At 53.9% G+C, this 15,069-nt stretch overlaps 1 protein-coding gene across 5 annotated transcripts in view; it reads left to right on the top strand.

Annotated features, from left to right (window-relative positions):
• ABCG1 (ATP binding cassette subfamily G member 1) overlaps nt 1-14,571 on the top strand; it is a 76,838-nt gene extending 62,267 nt beyond the window's left edge. For 2 of the 5 annotated variants that reach the window (XM_074033972.1, XM_005548625.5), the window contains 10 exons: nt 144-289; nt 2,217-2,340; nt 3,592-3,706; nt 5,611-5,759; nt 5,932-6,033; nt 7,809-7,977; nt 8,853-8,953; nt 9,237-9,395; nt 11,787-11,905; nt 13,492-14,571. In XM_074033972.1, the coding sequence (XP_073890073.1) occupies nt 144-289; nt 2,217-2,340; nt 3,592-3,706; nt 5,611-5,759; nt 5,932-6,033; nt 7,809-7,977; nt 8,853-8,953; nt 9,237-9,395; nt 11,787-11,905; nt 13,492-13,720 (1,413 nt within the window). In that variant the 3' untranslated portion in view covers nt 13,721-14,571. Of the gene's footprint in view, nt 1-143; nt 290-2,216; nt 2,341-3,591; nt 3,707-5,184; nt 5,511-5,610; nt 5,796-5,931; nt 6,034-7,808; nt 7,978-8,852; nt 8,954-9,236; nt 9,396-11,786; nt 11,906-13,491 lie in introns of those variants that run through there. The other 3 variants (XM_045389331.3, XM_005548624.5, XM_074033973.1) reach the window with 2 other exon arrangements.
• Nucleotides 14,572-15,069: the final 498 nt, after the last annotated feature.

The following is a 15,069-nucleotide window of genomic DNA, read 5'->3' as shown; positions in this document are numbered from 1 at the left end:
GGGCTCGACTTCCGCGGCCTCCATGTGGACCGGGCACCGTGTGTCCAGCAGGCTGAGGGCGGCCGTCAGGTCTTCCCGCGTGGGCCGTGGAGGTGGTGAGCTTTGGCGGGCAGCTCCCAATGTCTCTGGTTCTGTTGCCCCAGGTCAAGGAGATACTGACAGCGCTGGGCTTGCTGTCTTGTGCCAACACGCGGACCGGGAGCCTGTCAGGTGGTCAGCGCAAGCGCTTGGCCATCGCGCTGGAGCTGGTGAACAACCCTCCAGTCATGTTCTTCGATGAGCCCACCAGGTAAGTCAGGAGCATCTGGGCTGATGTCCAGGGGCAGGAACAATCCCCTCTATTCAGCAGTTCTTCCAGGTGACCCTGACATCCTGATGTAGCCTCAGAGGGGGTGAGCTCACCCAGCGGTTCCTCCTTCCATCTGGGAACACTGGGTAGAAGAGCTGACTTACACCCCCTCCCTCCCTCCCTCCCTCAGAGACACCCCTGTGCTCGGGCCTGCACGGCATGTGTTGACCCTGGGGGTATGGCTTTGGGAGGAACTTCACAACTGTCCAGGCAGGACAGAGGTCGGGGGGGGGTCCCCCATCATCGGGGCAGCGGGGAACATCCTTTCACGATGCATGTCTTTTCCATGACACCAAGTTCCTCATGGCTCAGCCACTCTGAAGGCCAAGGTCATGGGATGCCCTGGGAAACGGTCTGTCCTCAGGTGTGTTCTGGAAATGCCCTGCAGTTTAGCACATCAGAGGCTCAGAGATGCCTGCAGGACAGAATCCTGCCTCGGTTGCTCGCCAGCTCTCCATACCCACGGGCGCTCTGACCCCTGTCCTGGGTGATGCCCTTTACGTTTGCGGCTCCGCTGTGGAATTGCTGCTCTGGAGTTCTGGCTCTGGTGCCCCCGGCCATAGGCTGAGCTCGCCTGACTCCTGCATGTGTCCTGTTCAGTTGTCCCGGGGAGGATGGGCGGCCAGGAATGAGGCTGCTCCTGAAATGACTTAAGCCAGACTTTCCATTGTCTCATTTCTGCCACTCACTCACCTCTCCAAAGTCCGGCTAGATTTGACAGCAACATGACAGTGACCTTCTGGGGGTCGGGAGGGGAGGCTCACCTGTTTCTTCTCTTGGGCCTGCACAGCAGCAGCCCACGGTGTCTGTCAGATACTTCAGGAAAACAGACCACAGTGAACCCTTGAATAGCATCTTGCAAGCTGAATGCCCTGAATGCTCTGAGACGGGCGGGCTCGGGGACTGCCCAGCACACACTGTCCCCTGGGCCTGTCACTTCAGAGTTGAGGGGATGGGAGCAGGAGTAGATGTGAGCAGCCAGGAAAGGAGAAGAGAGAAGAGAGGTCCCCCCAAGGACCCTTCTGTACAGTGAATTACCTGCCGGAGTAAAGCCCACCTGGGCTGCACCAAGGCTGCCTTCTATGGGGTGACACCCCCATCGCCAGCCCCATAGATGGGAGGTGGGGAGTGGGGGGTGGTGACTGTGGAGCACTAGACCACCTGAGGCACAGCTGCCTTCCTGGACAGTTGTGAAGTCCCCTCTGCCCAGATGAGTGGGGATCCCCCAACCTCTGTCCTGCCTGGACAGTTGTGAAGTCCCCTCTGCCCAGATGATTGGGGATCCCCCCACCTCTGTCGTGCCTGGACAGTTGTGAAGTCCCCTCTGCCCAGATGATTGGGGACCCCCCCACACCTCTGTCGTGCCTGGACAGTTGTGAAATTCTCCTGATCCCCAGATGAGTGGGCCCCCCCACCTCTGTCCTGCCTGGACAGTTGTGAAGTCCCCCTCTGCCCAGACGAGTGGGGACCCCCCAAACCTCTGTCCTGCTTGGACAGTTGTGAAGTCCCCCCACCGTCTAGATGAGTGGGGACCCCCACCTCTCTTCTGCCGGGACAGTTGTGAAGTCCCCACCCCCACCCAGATGAGTGGGGACCCCCCCAGTCCTAAACTCTGGCAGGAAGGCTCGCTGGGGTCCCTCCATTCTTGCCAGGAATAAAATATGACATGCAAAGCCCCACTGGGTGCCCTGACACTAAGCAGCAAAAAACAAACAGCAAGAGCTGCCCCGGCCTGGGACGGGGCAGCTGCAGCTACAGGCCCCTGATGCCAAGTCCTCTGGGACAGGAGCTCCCTGGGCCCCTGGGACCTGGAGCAGTGCTTGTTCCTGCCGCCCATGGACATCTCACCATGCCCCTTGCCTTGCAGCGGCCTGGACAGCGCCTCCTGCTTCCAGGTGGTCTCGCTGATGAAAGGGCTCGCTCAAGGGGGGCGCTCCATCATCTGCACCATCCACCAGCCCAGCGCCAAACTCTTCGAGCTGTTCGACCAGGTACGCAGGCCCCGGGCCCTCCCCACCAGATCACCGCTGCACTCAGGTCAGCCCGAATGACAGCAAACCCTGGGTACCCTCGGCCTTCTGTTAGCTCGTGGGGCGTCTTCATTTTTGAGAGTGTTTAAGTGCCAGGTTTTGTGAGACTTGTGGAACCACATGCAGCGAAGGGCGTGGGGAGTGGAAGTTGCTGAGCAGGGTCCTCTCTCGGTCCTGGTGGTCGGTCATGGGATCCTGGGTGTCACCGTGTCACCAGCATTGTAGAACTTCATCACCTCCCCTGTTAAAAAGCGGGGGGGGAGATTGAGATCATCCTGGCTAACACGGTGAAACCCCGTCTCTACTAAAAAATACAAAAAAACTAGCCGGGCAAGGTGGCAGGCGCCTGTAGTCCCAGCTACTCAGGAGGCTGAGGCAGGAGATGGTGTAAACCTGGGAGGCGGAGCTTGCAGTGAGCTGAGATCCAGCCACCGCACTCAAAAAAAAAAAAAAAAAAAAAAAAAAAGGGTGGGGGGGACACTTGTTTTCCAGAATTAATAACGGGTTACAGCATTTGCACGGTATCATTGGGTTTATAAATCTCAGGTTTTGGCCAGGCATGGTGGCTCTTCCCTGTAGTCCCCGCACTTTGGGAGGCTGAGGTAGGTGGATCACTTGAGCTCAGGAGTTGAAGAACAGCCTGAGCAACATGGTAAAACCCTGTCTCTACAAAAGAAAAAAAAGTATAAAAATTATCCAGGTGTGGTGGCATATTCCTACAGTCCCAGCTACTCGGGAGGCTGATGTGGGAGGATCACCCGAGCCCAAGAGGTAGAGGTTGCACTGAGCCAAGATCGTGCCACTGCACCCCAGCCTGGGCAACAGAGCAAGACCCTGTATCAAAAACAAAACAAAATAAAACAACATCAACAAAAAAACAACTTAAGTTTTGATATTAGTCTGAGCAAAAATAGTCACAAAGGGATAAAATGTGTATAGCTCCAAAATTTTTTCTGAGCAGGGGGTTAGCATGAAAAATAAAAAGCAAGCAATATAATCAGATCATCCCTGGCCGTAGATATTCTTCCCTGGCTTTTCACGGCTTTCCCTTCACATGTTAATAGGACCCTTGGGGGTGATGCAAAGCTCTCAGGAGAGGAAGTGGCTGAGCGTTGGGCTGACCGATTGAGTGGCTGATTGACTGATTGAGAGCTCTGGTTGCTTTCCGTGGAAGGCAGGGCTTGATCCCTTTCTCTCCTTCCTTTTTTCCAGCTTTACGTCCTGAGTCAAGGACAATGTGTGTACCGGGGAAAAGTCTGCAATCTTGTGCCATATTTGAGGGATTTGGGTCTGAACTGCCCAACCTACCACAACCCAGCAGATTTTGGTAAGCGGAGCCCTGAGCAACTTGGGGGACAGAAAGGAGATTTTCCTCCTCTGTAGGTTTCACTTTTAGTAAAAAGTGCAGATGCCCCCAACTCAGAAACCACTTGACTATTCCACAAATGGCTCAAGTGTCATCCAGTGATAAAACTGTTAAAGAACAAATAAAAAAAAAAGGTGCCCTTTCCTCTAGACTCTAGGTAAAACCATCTGGCCAGCCCATCTCTGCCTCTCTCCTCTCTCTGTGTCCTAATCGCCTCCTCTCCTGAGGACAGCAGTCATTGGATTCAGGGCCTGCCCTAAGTCCAGGATGATTCATCTCAAGATCCTAATTACCTCTGCAAAGACCCTTTATCAAATAAGGTTGCATGGTGACGGTCCAGGCGGACTTCCCTCCTCCTTCGCCTTCCAGGCATCAGCCTTAATCTGTCATTTTTCTTTAAAATACTTGATTCGTGCAATTCCCAGGACTCGTATTTTCTACCACACTATTTCCCAAATTGTGTTGCATGAGACACTGTTCACGGGAAGCGCCTCTCACTCACAAGGAGTAGGCTGTGATGGAGAGGAGAGAGGGAGAGAGGTGCAGGGGGTGTGGTTTAAGGGGGGACAGGACCTGGGAGGGCTGTGGTTCTGGCTTCACGCTTGCTCACAAGGGAGAGGAACAGATCAGGAACGGGTCAGTAACGGATGCTGCTGAGTGGGGCAGGGAGGAGACGTGTGAAGCCTGCATGGAGGTGAGAACCTGGAGGGAAGGGCGGGCAGGAAGGAGAGGAAACACAGCACATGGGGATGTGGAGAGATCCTGGAGAGATGAGGGTGTTCTGGGGATTCCATTTCCTCAGTGTCGTCTGACCAGAGAGTGGGAGATGGGGGGGAGTGTGGCCCACTGTAGCGGGTGTGGGTGACCAGAGGGGTCTGGAAACGTTGCCTGGCAGTGCTGTGGGCTCATTTAGAACCCTTGAGGATGACTTTCTGGTAGGGCCAATGTGTCCTGGTCTGTGGCTTGATCTAGGGGGTGTGGTGGCCCCCGTACCAGCTGGGAGGAAGCAAGTAGCTGGCTCTGCCAGAGGGAAGTGCGGAAAAGGGAAGGGCGTTGAGGAGCTTTGGGCCTTAGCAAGAACGTTACTGGAGTGGGAGGCGAGGAGTCGCACAGGAGGACACGGAGGCAGGAGAGGGCAGAGGGGTTGGGAGAAAGCAGAGGTAGGCAGAGGGCAGGAGGCCAGTCTCCGCGGGAGTGTGGAAGGAGTTGCAGGCTGCAGAGGAAGTCGAGGTGGAGGCAGACCTTAGGGGAGCAAGTCCGCAGGCAGAGCGGGGAGGTGACGATTGGGATGTGGGAGGAAGGAGCAGGTGGGGAGAGCCTGTGCAGGAGACACTCACCGGGATCTGAGAGGTGCAGGTGGAGAGTCCTAGGACCTCCAAGTCCCCAGGGTGCCAGCCGCTCGTACGGCGATGGGCATGTCCTTCTCTGCCATCTTGTAGAACTGCTGTGGCTCTCATCACACCCTGCCAAACCACAGGCTCCTCAAGGAAGTGTCCCTCAAGGAGGAGCCCTTCGTTCTGCTCCCCTCCCCAGCTCCACCTTGGAGGCTGGCCCAGAGCAGGCATTCAGTAAGTACCGGCTGGATGAGCAGTCGGTAGATGCAGGAGCTCATTACTTCTCAGACCACCGACAGCACAGTGTGTGTTTGCGTTTCCAGTCTCCTGACGTGATAAAGGGCCTTGCTGGGGGGTTTGAGAGCCGCACGCTTGTTGATAAATGACTTTGACATCATGCCATTAGCACCACCAGGCAGCATCTATGGAATCACTTTAAAACATTCCCACTTGAATAACGACTTTCGCATCTGGGTGATTGGGCCGTCCTTCCTGGAACCTGGGCTGACCCTGCGTCTGTGTCTCCTGCAGTCATGGAGGTTGCATCCGGCGAGTACGGCGATCAGAACAGTCGCCTGGTGAGAGCGGTTCGGGAGGGCATGTGTGACTCCGACCACAAGAGAGACCTCGGGGGTGATGCCGAGGTGAACCCTTTTCTTTGGCACCGGCCCTCTGAAGAGGTAAAGCAGACAAAACGATTAAAGGGGTTGAGAAAGGTAATGCAAATCCTGAAGCCCCCTGGGGAAGGCTGCATGTGGCACTGTGCACCGCTGCATGAGAGCTCTTTCCGAGCAAGAAGGAGCAGCGGCTCTGACTGGCTTTCACCCGTTGCCCTCTTGCGTGTGTCCTCAGGACTCCTCGTCCATGGAAGGCTGCCATAGCTTCTCTGCCAGCTGCCTCACGCAGTTCTGCATCCTCTTCAAGAGGACCTTCCTCAGCATCATGAGGGACTCGGTAAGGCTGCCCCAATCTTCTCCCAGGGCTAGGGAAGTCGTGTGTCATTTTCTCATAGACTCATCCTGACGGAACGTGTTTGTTCATTCTCACATTGCTGTAAAGAAATGTCTGAGGCCAGGTGTACTGGCTTATGCCTGTAGCCCCAGCACTTTGGAAGGTCAAGGCAGGCGGATCACTTGGGGCCAGGAGTTCAGACCAGCCTGGCCAACGTGGGGAAACCCCATCTCTACTAAAAATACAAAAACTAGCTGGGCCTGGTAGCCCATGCCTGTAATCCCTGCTACTCAGGAGGCTGAGGCAGAAGAACTGCTTGAACCCAGGGAGCAAAGGTTGCAGTGAACCAAGAACGCGCCACTGCACTCCAGCCTGGGTGACAGAGCCAGACTCCCATCTGAAAGGAAGGGAGGGAGGGAGGGAAGGAGGGAGGAAGGGAGGAAGGGAGGAAGGGAGGAAGGGAGGGAGAAAGGAAGGCAGGCAGGCAGGAAGGAAGGAACGCAGGCAGGTCTGAGCCTGGGGAATTTATAAAGAAAAGAGGTTTAATTGGCTCATTGTTCTGCAGGCTGTATAGGAAGCATAGCCCGGGAGGCCTCAGGAAACTTTCAATCATGGTGGAAGGCAGGGGAAGGGCAGGCATTCCCCTGGGAAGGGGAATGGAGCACTACACACTTTTAAACATCCAGATCTCACAATAATTCACCCACTGTGACAAGCACAGAACCAAAGAATTCCACCCCCGTGATCCAATCAGGCCCCATCTCCAACATTGGGGATTACAATTTGACATGAGATTTGGGTGGGGACACAGACCCAAACCATACCACTAAACTTTCAAATTACTTTTCTTCCATTTGCAATAGTCAGCGTTCACTGTAATGCTGCAGTAACAAACACTCCCATAATGTATGTGTCTCCCTCCACTGATATTTGTGTCCTGCTTGTGTTAGGGGTGGCAACAGTGGGTTGTGTCATGGCTCTATCCCATAAGTCTTCTCATCCTGCGACAGCTCCTGTCTGGACATGCCTTTCTGCAACATGTCAAAGGAAAAGTGCAAGAGAGAAACCAAATGACAGCCCTTAAAACTTCCAGTTGGAAGTGGCAAATTGTCACTTGCACTCACATGCCATTGGCCTAAACAAGTCACATGGCCAAGCCTGAAACCAGGGCTGTAGGCAAGTCCATTTCTCCTTCAGGAAAGCACTGTGAATTATGAGGATTGGGGTGGGGGGCTGGACAATTCCTTATAGGGAAGGAAGTGATGAATACGCGGGAACCATAGTTCCACCAGAGAAGTGGACAATCTGGCCACCTGCTTAGGAGCGGCTGAATGCCTGGCATGGCTTCTGGGACCTAATTTGAAAGACAGAGGGGCTCACCGCAGCCCACGCCAGAGTTCTTGGAGCCTCTGATATGGCCACTTTTCCCTCACCATTGTTTTTACCTTTCCTCTCTTCTGAGGGTAGACTTCGTTTGTTCTCCATTTTTAAATCTTTAACAAAGGATAGTAATTATGTCTGTTTTAACACAACAAAAGCCTGACATGTGTGCATATGTGTGTGCAAGCACGCGCGCTCGCGCGCGTGTGTGTGTGTGTGTGTGTGTGAGAGTTGCTTTAGGGTTTGGCTTGTTTTTCTGGAGGAGAAGAGAGGATAAAGTCTAAGAACTGCTGTCACAGAGTTCGGGGTCCCATGCTTCCAAAGGCCGCAGCTGGGTTGTTCTCTGGGCTGAGGACAGCTTTGCACATGCACCGGGTAAGACGCGGGTCTGCCCCCAGGTCCTGACGCACCTGCGCATCACCTCGCACATTGGGATCGGCCTCCTCATCGGCCTGCTGTACTTGGGGATCGGGAACGAAGCCAAGAAGGTCTTGAGCAACTCCGGCTTCCTCTTCTTCTCCATGCTGTTCCTCATGTTCGCGGCCCTCATGCCCACTGTTCTGACATGTGAGTGACAGACCACAGACCCTTTCTTCCTTATTTTCAATTCCTACCCAAGCATGGGGGGCCTGAGGTCATACCTTGACCAACGGATGAGTTTTCTAAACACAATGTTTTTGTTTTTTAAAATATCATCTTCTTTGTTGACAGATGCAAGTTGTATTGTATTTGCTGTTAGATAAGAAAATACAATACTTAAGCCAAAGGAGTGAATCCCGAATGGAAGACTTTTAAGCATGGGGGAAGGCTGATGGGAGGGGGATTTCTCAAAGATTCACTGATTAGGAGCCCCCCAAGTCTACTACTTAAGCGTTACCTAGTTCAATTGTTAAGATAGCTCTGCACAGCCCACTTCAGGAGCAGAGAAGCTCTCTTAGATGGATCTCCACACAATTCCAGTTTGTTCACAAGGAGGCTGCCCTTGGTCACTTTGGGCGACAGTGAACACAGCTGCTGCTTCTCCTGAACTTCAGCATAAACAGCCCCTCCCTAGGTACCTCCTCCCCAAGCCGCCCCTGATTTCCAAGAGCAGCTCGCAGCCTTGCTCACGGGAAGGGACCACGCTGATGCGGAGTTTCAGAAGAGGCCGACTCAGGAAGAGTAAGGCCAGGCACGAATCCTTGCATTCATCACTAAGATGATGCTTTGTGTTCACAGACACGCTCCCCACCCGGATTCTCCACCCGATGACTCTTCAGGTTATCCACATGGGTGGCGAGTTTTCCAGGCTAGCAAAACACGTCCTCTGCTTGTTCAGTCTCTCAGTGCCCTAGGCCAGAGCTGGGTTACGAGCCGCTCAGCTCAAGATCGCCGGTTGGGATGTTAAACAGACTCACTGTGCATGGTCGCTGACCCTTCTTTTTTGCTTTTCTATCTCCTAGTTCCCCTGGAGATGGGAGTCTTTCTTCGGGAACACCTGAACTACTGGTACAGCCTGAAGGCCTACTACCTAGCCAAGACCATGGCGGACGTGCCCTTTCAGGTGTGTTAGCCAGGGCAGGGGCTGGAATAGGAAACGGGGGCAAGAGTTCTCCTGTACACCCTTTATATTGAGTAAGAGGGCCTGCCAGGGATGCAGGGTGGCGTGGCCCGACGTCGGGAGCTCTGGTGGGGGCTCTGGCAGGAGCTGTGGGGAGTGGGGAAGGACCTGACGTCGGGAGCTCTGGTGGGAGCTACAGGGAAGGGCGGGCTGCCCAGGAGCTTTGCTGTTGGCCTGCGGTAGTGAGAAGCGGCTGAGCCCGAGGCTGATGGGCACTTGTTTCCAGATCATGTTCCCAGTGGCCTACTGCAGCATCGTGTACTGGATGACATCGCAGCCGTCCGACGCCGTGCGCTTCGTGCTGTTTGCCGCGCTGGGCACCATGACCTCGCTGGTGGCACAGTCCCTGGGCCTGCTGATCGGAGCCGCCTCCACGTCCCTGCAGGTGCCAGCCCAGGAGGCGCTGAGTGAGGGCATGAGGGCTGGGCTTCCCTGCACCATCTTGGCCTGAGCTAGGGGGCTTTGCCACCCCTCCCCCTACTTCTGCCCTGACCCTCCTAGATGGGGTCGTTTCCACAGGAAGGGCCCGCATTGTCGGGGGTCAGGATCGGCTGGCTTCCACAGTGCGCAGAGCGGGCAGCCTCACGTGTGCTGACTGCGTGCTGGGCGCCCTTCCCAGCCTTTCCCAAATCTGAGCTGTAGCCCCAAGCACAGCCACGCTTAGGTGCTGTGCTGGCCCCATTTTACACAGGGGGGCCCTGAGGCCCAGAAGGCAAAGTGATTTGTCAGCTGTCTCAGGAGGCAAGCTCTCAACACCTACACATAGCTGCCTCTGCAGGGACCCTCGGCCTCTCCATGGGCCCCTTCCTTCTCCCATCGCCCACCCTGTCCCCCGACCTGCCACCCATGTGCACCTGCAGGTTCTCTACCTCTGTGGCTTCGGGACACTCGGCCTGAGCCTGTCCTTCTGGACAAAAGCACTGCTCTCGAGGCCCCCAGGGTCCCATGCTGGGTGCAGTGTATTCCCGGGTCACCTCCAGTCCACCACGAGCTGGCTGCCTGGCCCCCAGGGCCCGGGTGCCCTCACCCTAGATGAGGATAGCCACGGAGCCCGGCTCACAAGGTTGCCATGGACCAAAGATGACACGGCAGGAAGGTGCTGGGCCCACACCAGCTGCAGCAACCCATGTCCCCCAAGGCCAGCCCCAGCGCACCTGCTCAGCCACCCCCAGGCCTCCTGCCTAGGGCGCTCAGGTTCTGCAGGGGTCACTAATCAGGGCAGGACTGGGATGCCCGTCTGCACGGTTACACATGGCACACATGCACACAGACATGACACACTACACACACCACACCACACACTACACACACAGTACACACCACACAATACAAACACACCACATTACATACTGCAGACACACCACACTACACACTACATACTACATACTACACACCACGCACTACACACACATCACACTGCACACTGCAGACACACCACACTACACACTACATACTACATACTACACACCACGCACTACACACACATCACACTGCACACTGCAGACATATCACACTACACACACCATACCACACACTACACACTACACACAGTACACACCACACAATACAAACACACCACATTACATACTGCACACCACACACTACACACACACCACATTACACACTGCAGACACACCACACTACACACTACATACTACCTACTACACACCACGCACTACACACACATCACACTGCACACTGCAGACACACCACACTACACACTGCAGACACACCACACTACACACACCACACTACACACCACACACACTACACACCACGCACTACACACACATCACACTACACACTGCAGACACACCACACTACACACTGCAGACACACCACACTACACACACCACACTACACACCACACACACTACACACCACGCACTACACACACATCACACTACACACTGCAGACACACCACACTACACACTACACACAAATACTACATACACCACAGAGTACATACCACATACCACACCCCACACACACACCACACACTACACACCACACTACACACTACATACTACATACTACACACCACACACTACACACACATCACACTGCACACTGCAGACACACCACACTACACACTACACACAAATACTACATACACACATCACAGAGTCCATACCACGTACCACACCACACACACACACTACACACTACACACCACACCACACACCACACAGCAGACACTGCACACACCACACACACTCCACACAACCTCCTATCCCCCATACACTCACAGCGCCCTGGCTGGACCTGTGCTCACTGTGAACCCTGAGTCACGGCAGTTTGTTCCGTCTCTGGGCTGCTCTCCCGGAGGGGCCGACAGGCAGGCATCCACCCTGCCTATGGAGGCTGCAGTCCTTCCACTGGGCCCCGACCGCGGGGGTGCCCGCCACACATCTGCCACGGGCCAGGCACTGGCCTTAGCCCCCCAGGAACAGCTGTGGAGGAGCAGGCAGCAGCCAGTTGAGGAGAGTGTGTCCCCATCTGTCTGGCCTGGGCACATCCACTGGGTCCCAGCTCATCCTGGGCTGTAGGAGGCTCTGGAGCTGCCACGTCACAGCAGGGCAGCTGGGGGATCCTCAGAGATGGTGACCCCACACCTCGGGGATGCTGCACCTTCTGCCCCATTAAGGACCCTCATTACCATGCCCAGAAGGTGCCCTGGCCCTGCCCCGGGGGAAGCTGGGGTGGGCGAGCCTCCTCTGCAGGGGGCCATGCTACAGGTTCTGCTACATCTATCCCATGTGCCCCCAACTCCAGGTGGCCACCTTCGTGGGCCCGGTGACAGCCATCCCAGTGCTCCTGTTCTCGGGGTTCTTCGTCAGCTTCGACACCATCCCCACGTACCTGCAGTGGATGTCCTACATCTCCTATGTCAGGTAGCGGGCGCAGGGCACACATAGCGTGGGGACCGAGGGTGACGAGGGAAGAACTTCCTCCAATGGCGTGAGGGGCTCACAAAAGCCACTCTGGGCTGCCGGCCGAGTGCAGATCACACATCTGAGGATCCATGCCTTCCATCTTCCTGCTAGTTCCACCTGCTCCTCGCCAACACACACACACACACTAAACAAGGAGGCCACACAAACCAGCGCTTCGAACCCCAAGGGCCATGGCAGGCCCAAGTGTTCTGGATGTTTCCAAGAGCTGCCTTTGGTGGAAGCGCTTCCATTTTTTAGAAACGTTCTTCCTCCCCGAAGTGAACAGTGCTCCTAACAAGTGCTGATTGTAAAACCTTTATAAGAAATCTGGTGGGGGCTGGGTGTGGTGGCTCATGTCTGTAATCCCAGCACTTTGGGAGGCCGAGGCAGTCAGATAGCTTGAGGTCAGGAGTTCGAGACCAGCCTGGCCAACATGGCAAAACCCTGTCTCCACTAAAAACCCAAAACAATTAACTAGGCATGGTGGCACGCAACTGTAATTCCAGCTACTCCGGAGGCTGAGGCGGGAGAATCTCTTGAACCTGGGAGGCAGAGATTGCAGTGCGCTGGCATTGTGCCATTGCACCTAGGTGACAGAGCAAGACAAAGAGAAAGAAAGAAAGAAAGAGAAAAGAAAGAGAGAAAAGAAAAGAAAGAAAGAAAAGGAGAGAGGAAGGAAGGAGGGAGGGAGGGAGGGAAGAAAGGAAGGAAGGAAGGAAGGAAGCAAGCAAGGAAGGAAGGAAGGAAGGAAATCTGGTGGGAAACAAGTCATTTTTAAACAACTTTTTAAACATCCTAATATCTTGGAACAAGAATGCCCAGTGCCTCGGGTCCTTAGCTACAGGGTTTCGTGCCCTCTGCAGAGCGGGGTGTTGGCACACTGGCCCCACCAGGGGCAGCACCCATCTTCCGAGCTGCAGAAGTTCCACGTGACACAAAGATCCAAAGTTTGGAACAAGCTCTTCTTTTCTAGAATGTCAGTTCAGACTCAGGTATATTGTTCAAGAAAACAGAATGAAAACAAAGCCCTTGTACAGAGTTTCAACAATCTGTGTGTGCTCCAACACCACGAAATCAGAAACCGACGTCTTTCTTCTGAAAATGAGTGCTTTTGTCCTGACAGGGCGGGGCTGGAGCAGAGGGAGAGAGGGGGCAGGAATGTTTCATATAAATGTTCTCAAGTCCTTGCAAGTTGGCCAGCCCATGATTCCCTCCAACCGATAGAAAGCACGTAACCTCGGAAGTGAACAAAAGATTTCTCAGCACATTTCACCAGTGAATGAATATGTACTGTTCATTCAACTTGGTTTTTTGCTCGGGGCCCTGGAAGAAACAAAACTGGAAGAAAAACAGAGTGGAGCTGTTGCCCGTGTTTATCTTAAGAAGATGGTGGGCGGTGAGGAAGTATTCTGGGGAAGGCAGCCCTTTGGGAAGGGAGGACAGCCAGGCTGGGAATCGCAGGGAGGGTGAACAACATCGACCTTCAGCCAACGGCGTGGTTGGCTGGGAGAGCGTCCTCCCTCATGCCCGGCCTTTCCTCTTAGGTATGGGTTCGAAGGGGTCATCCTCTCCATCTATGGCTTAGACCGAGAAGATCTGCACTGTGACATCGACGAGACGTGCCACTTCCAGAAGTCGGAGGCCATCCTGCGGGAGCTGGACGTGGAAAACGCCAAGCTGTACCTGGACTTCATCGTACTCGGGATTTTCTTCATCTCCCTGCGCCTCATTGCCTATTTTGTCCTCAGGTACAAAATCCGGGCAGAGAGGTAAAACACCCAAATGCCAGGAAAGAGGAAGATTAGACACTGTGGCCGAGGGCACGTCTAGAATCGAGGAGGCAAGCCTGTGCCCGACCGATGATGCAGAGACTCTTCTGATCCAACCCCTAGAACCGCGTTGGGTTTGTGGGTGTCTCGTGTGCAGCCGCTCCGCCCAGCTGGGTTGGGTTCTCTCCATTCCCCTTTCTAGCTTTAACTAGGAAGATGTAGGAAGGTCGGTGGTTTTTTTTTTTTTTTACATACAGAATTTTAAATACCACAACTGGGGCAGAATTTAAAACTGCAACACAGCTGGTGACGAGAGGCTTCCTCAGTCCAGTTGCTCCTTAGTACCAGGCACCGTGGGTCCTGGATGGGGAACCGCAAGCAAACTCTCGGCTGATGGCTGCACAGTCAGATGTCTCGGGGCAGAGGGGCCGAGCACGGAGCGATTCCATTTTTTGACTGTTGTTTTTCATAGTTTCATCTTTCTAAGGTGTGTCTCTTTTCCAATGAGAACTCATTTTTGCAAGCCAAAAGTTGATCAATTGCATTCATTTGAAGAAACTGTACCTTTTTAGTACTTGCTGAAGAATGATTCGGGGTAAATCACGTACTTTGTTTAGAGAGGCAAGGGGTTTAACCGAATCACGTAGCTGGTCTCATACGCAGACAGCACTGGTGAAGTATTGAATGCAGGTTCCAGGTGGAGGGAAGACGTGGACACCCTCTCCACTGAACCATGCAGAAATTTTTAAAAGCTATACAAAACATTGTAAGAAGACATTGGCCAACTCTTTCAAAGTCTTTTATTTTCCACGTGCTTCTTATTTTAAGCAAAATATATTGTTTGTTTCTTCCTAACTTTCTGACTACCTTAATTTTGCCCAGGTTGATTTAAACAAACAAACAGCATCCCTTTCCTTCTATATCATCTCAGCTACCTCCACTGAACCTGAAAGAGCAGGGCTTAGGGAAATTCAGGCATGACCTTTGAGGGTTATCTCTGCAGGAGCAGCCAGCAGAGAAAGATGGGCTAACTGTGCAAGAGGGGAGGAGGCCAACAAGATGGCATCAGAATCCAAGGGCTTAGGGCAAAGTCAGTAGACTTCAGTGTGTGGAGGCATTTGAAACTTGATCAAACAACGCATTTCGAGTGGTGGGGGATTTCATCTCTGGTTTTTGTGATCTCACAGCCACATCACTGCCTCAGTGTTAGGCTTGTGTAAACTTTGCATATTGGAAACCGCTTCTTTCTTACGACTGAATCACATAGGTCAAATCCCACTAGGGCAGGAACTGGTGCCTATCTGGAGGTCAAGTGGCCTTTGAATTCATAACAAGGCTGCCCGTGTGCTTGTC

The sequence above is a fragment of the Macaca fascicularis genome, chromosome 3, assembly GCF_037993035.2.
Source record: "Macaca fascicularis isolate 582-1 chromosome 3, T2T-MFA8v1.1".
NCBI lineage: Eukaryota > Metazoa > Chordata > Mammalia > Primates > Cercopithecidae > Macaca > Macaca fascicularis.
The sequence above is the reverse complement of the archived record's forward strand: the minus strand, read 5'-3'. Positions and strand labels throughout refer to the sequence as shown.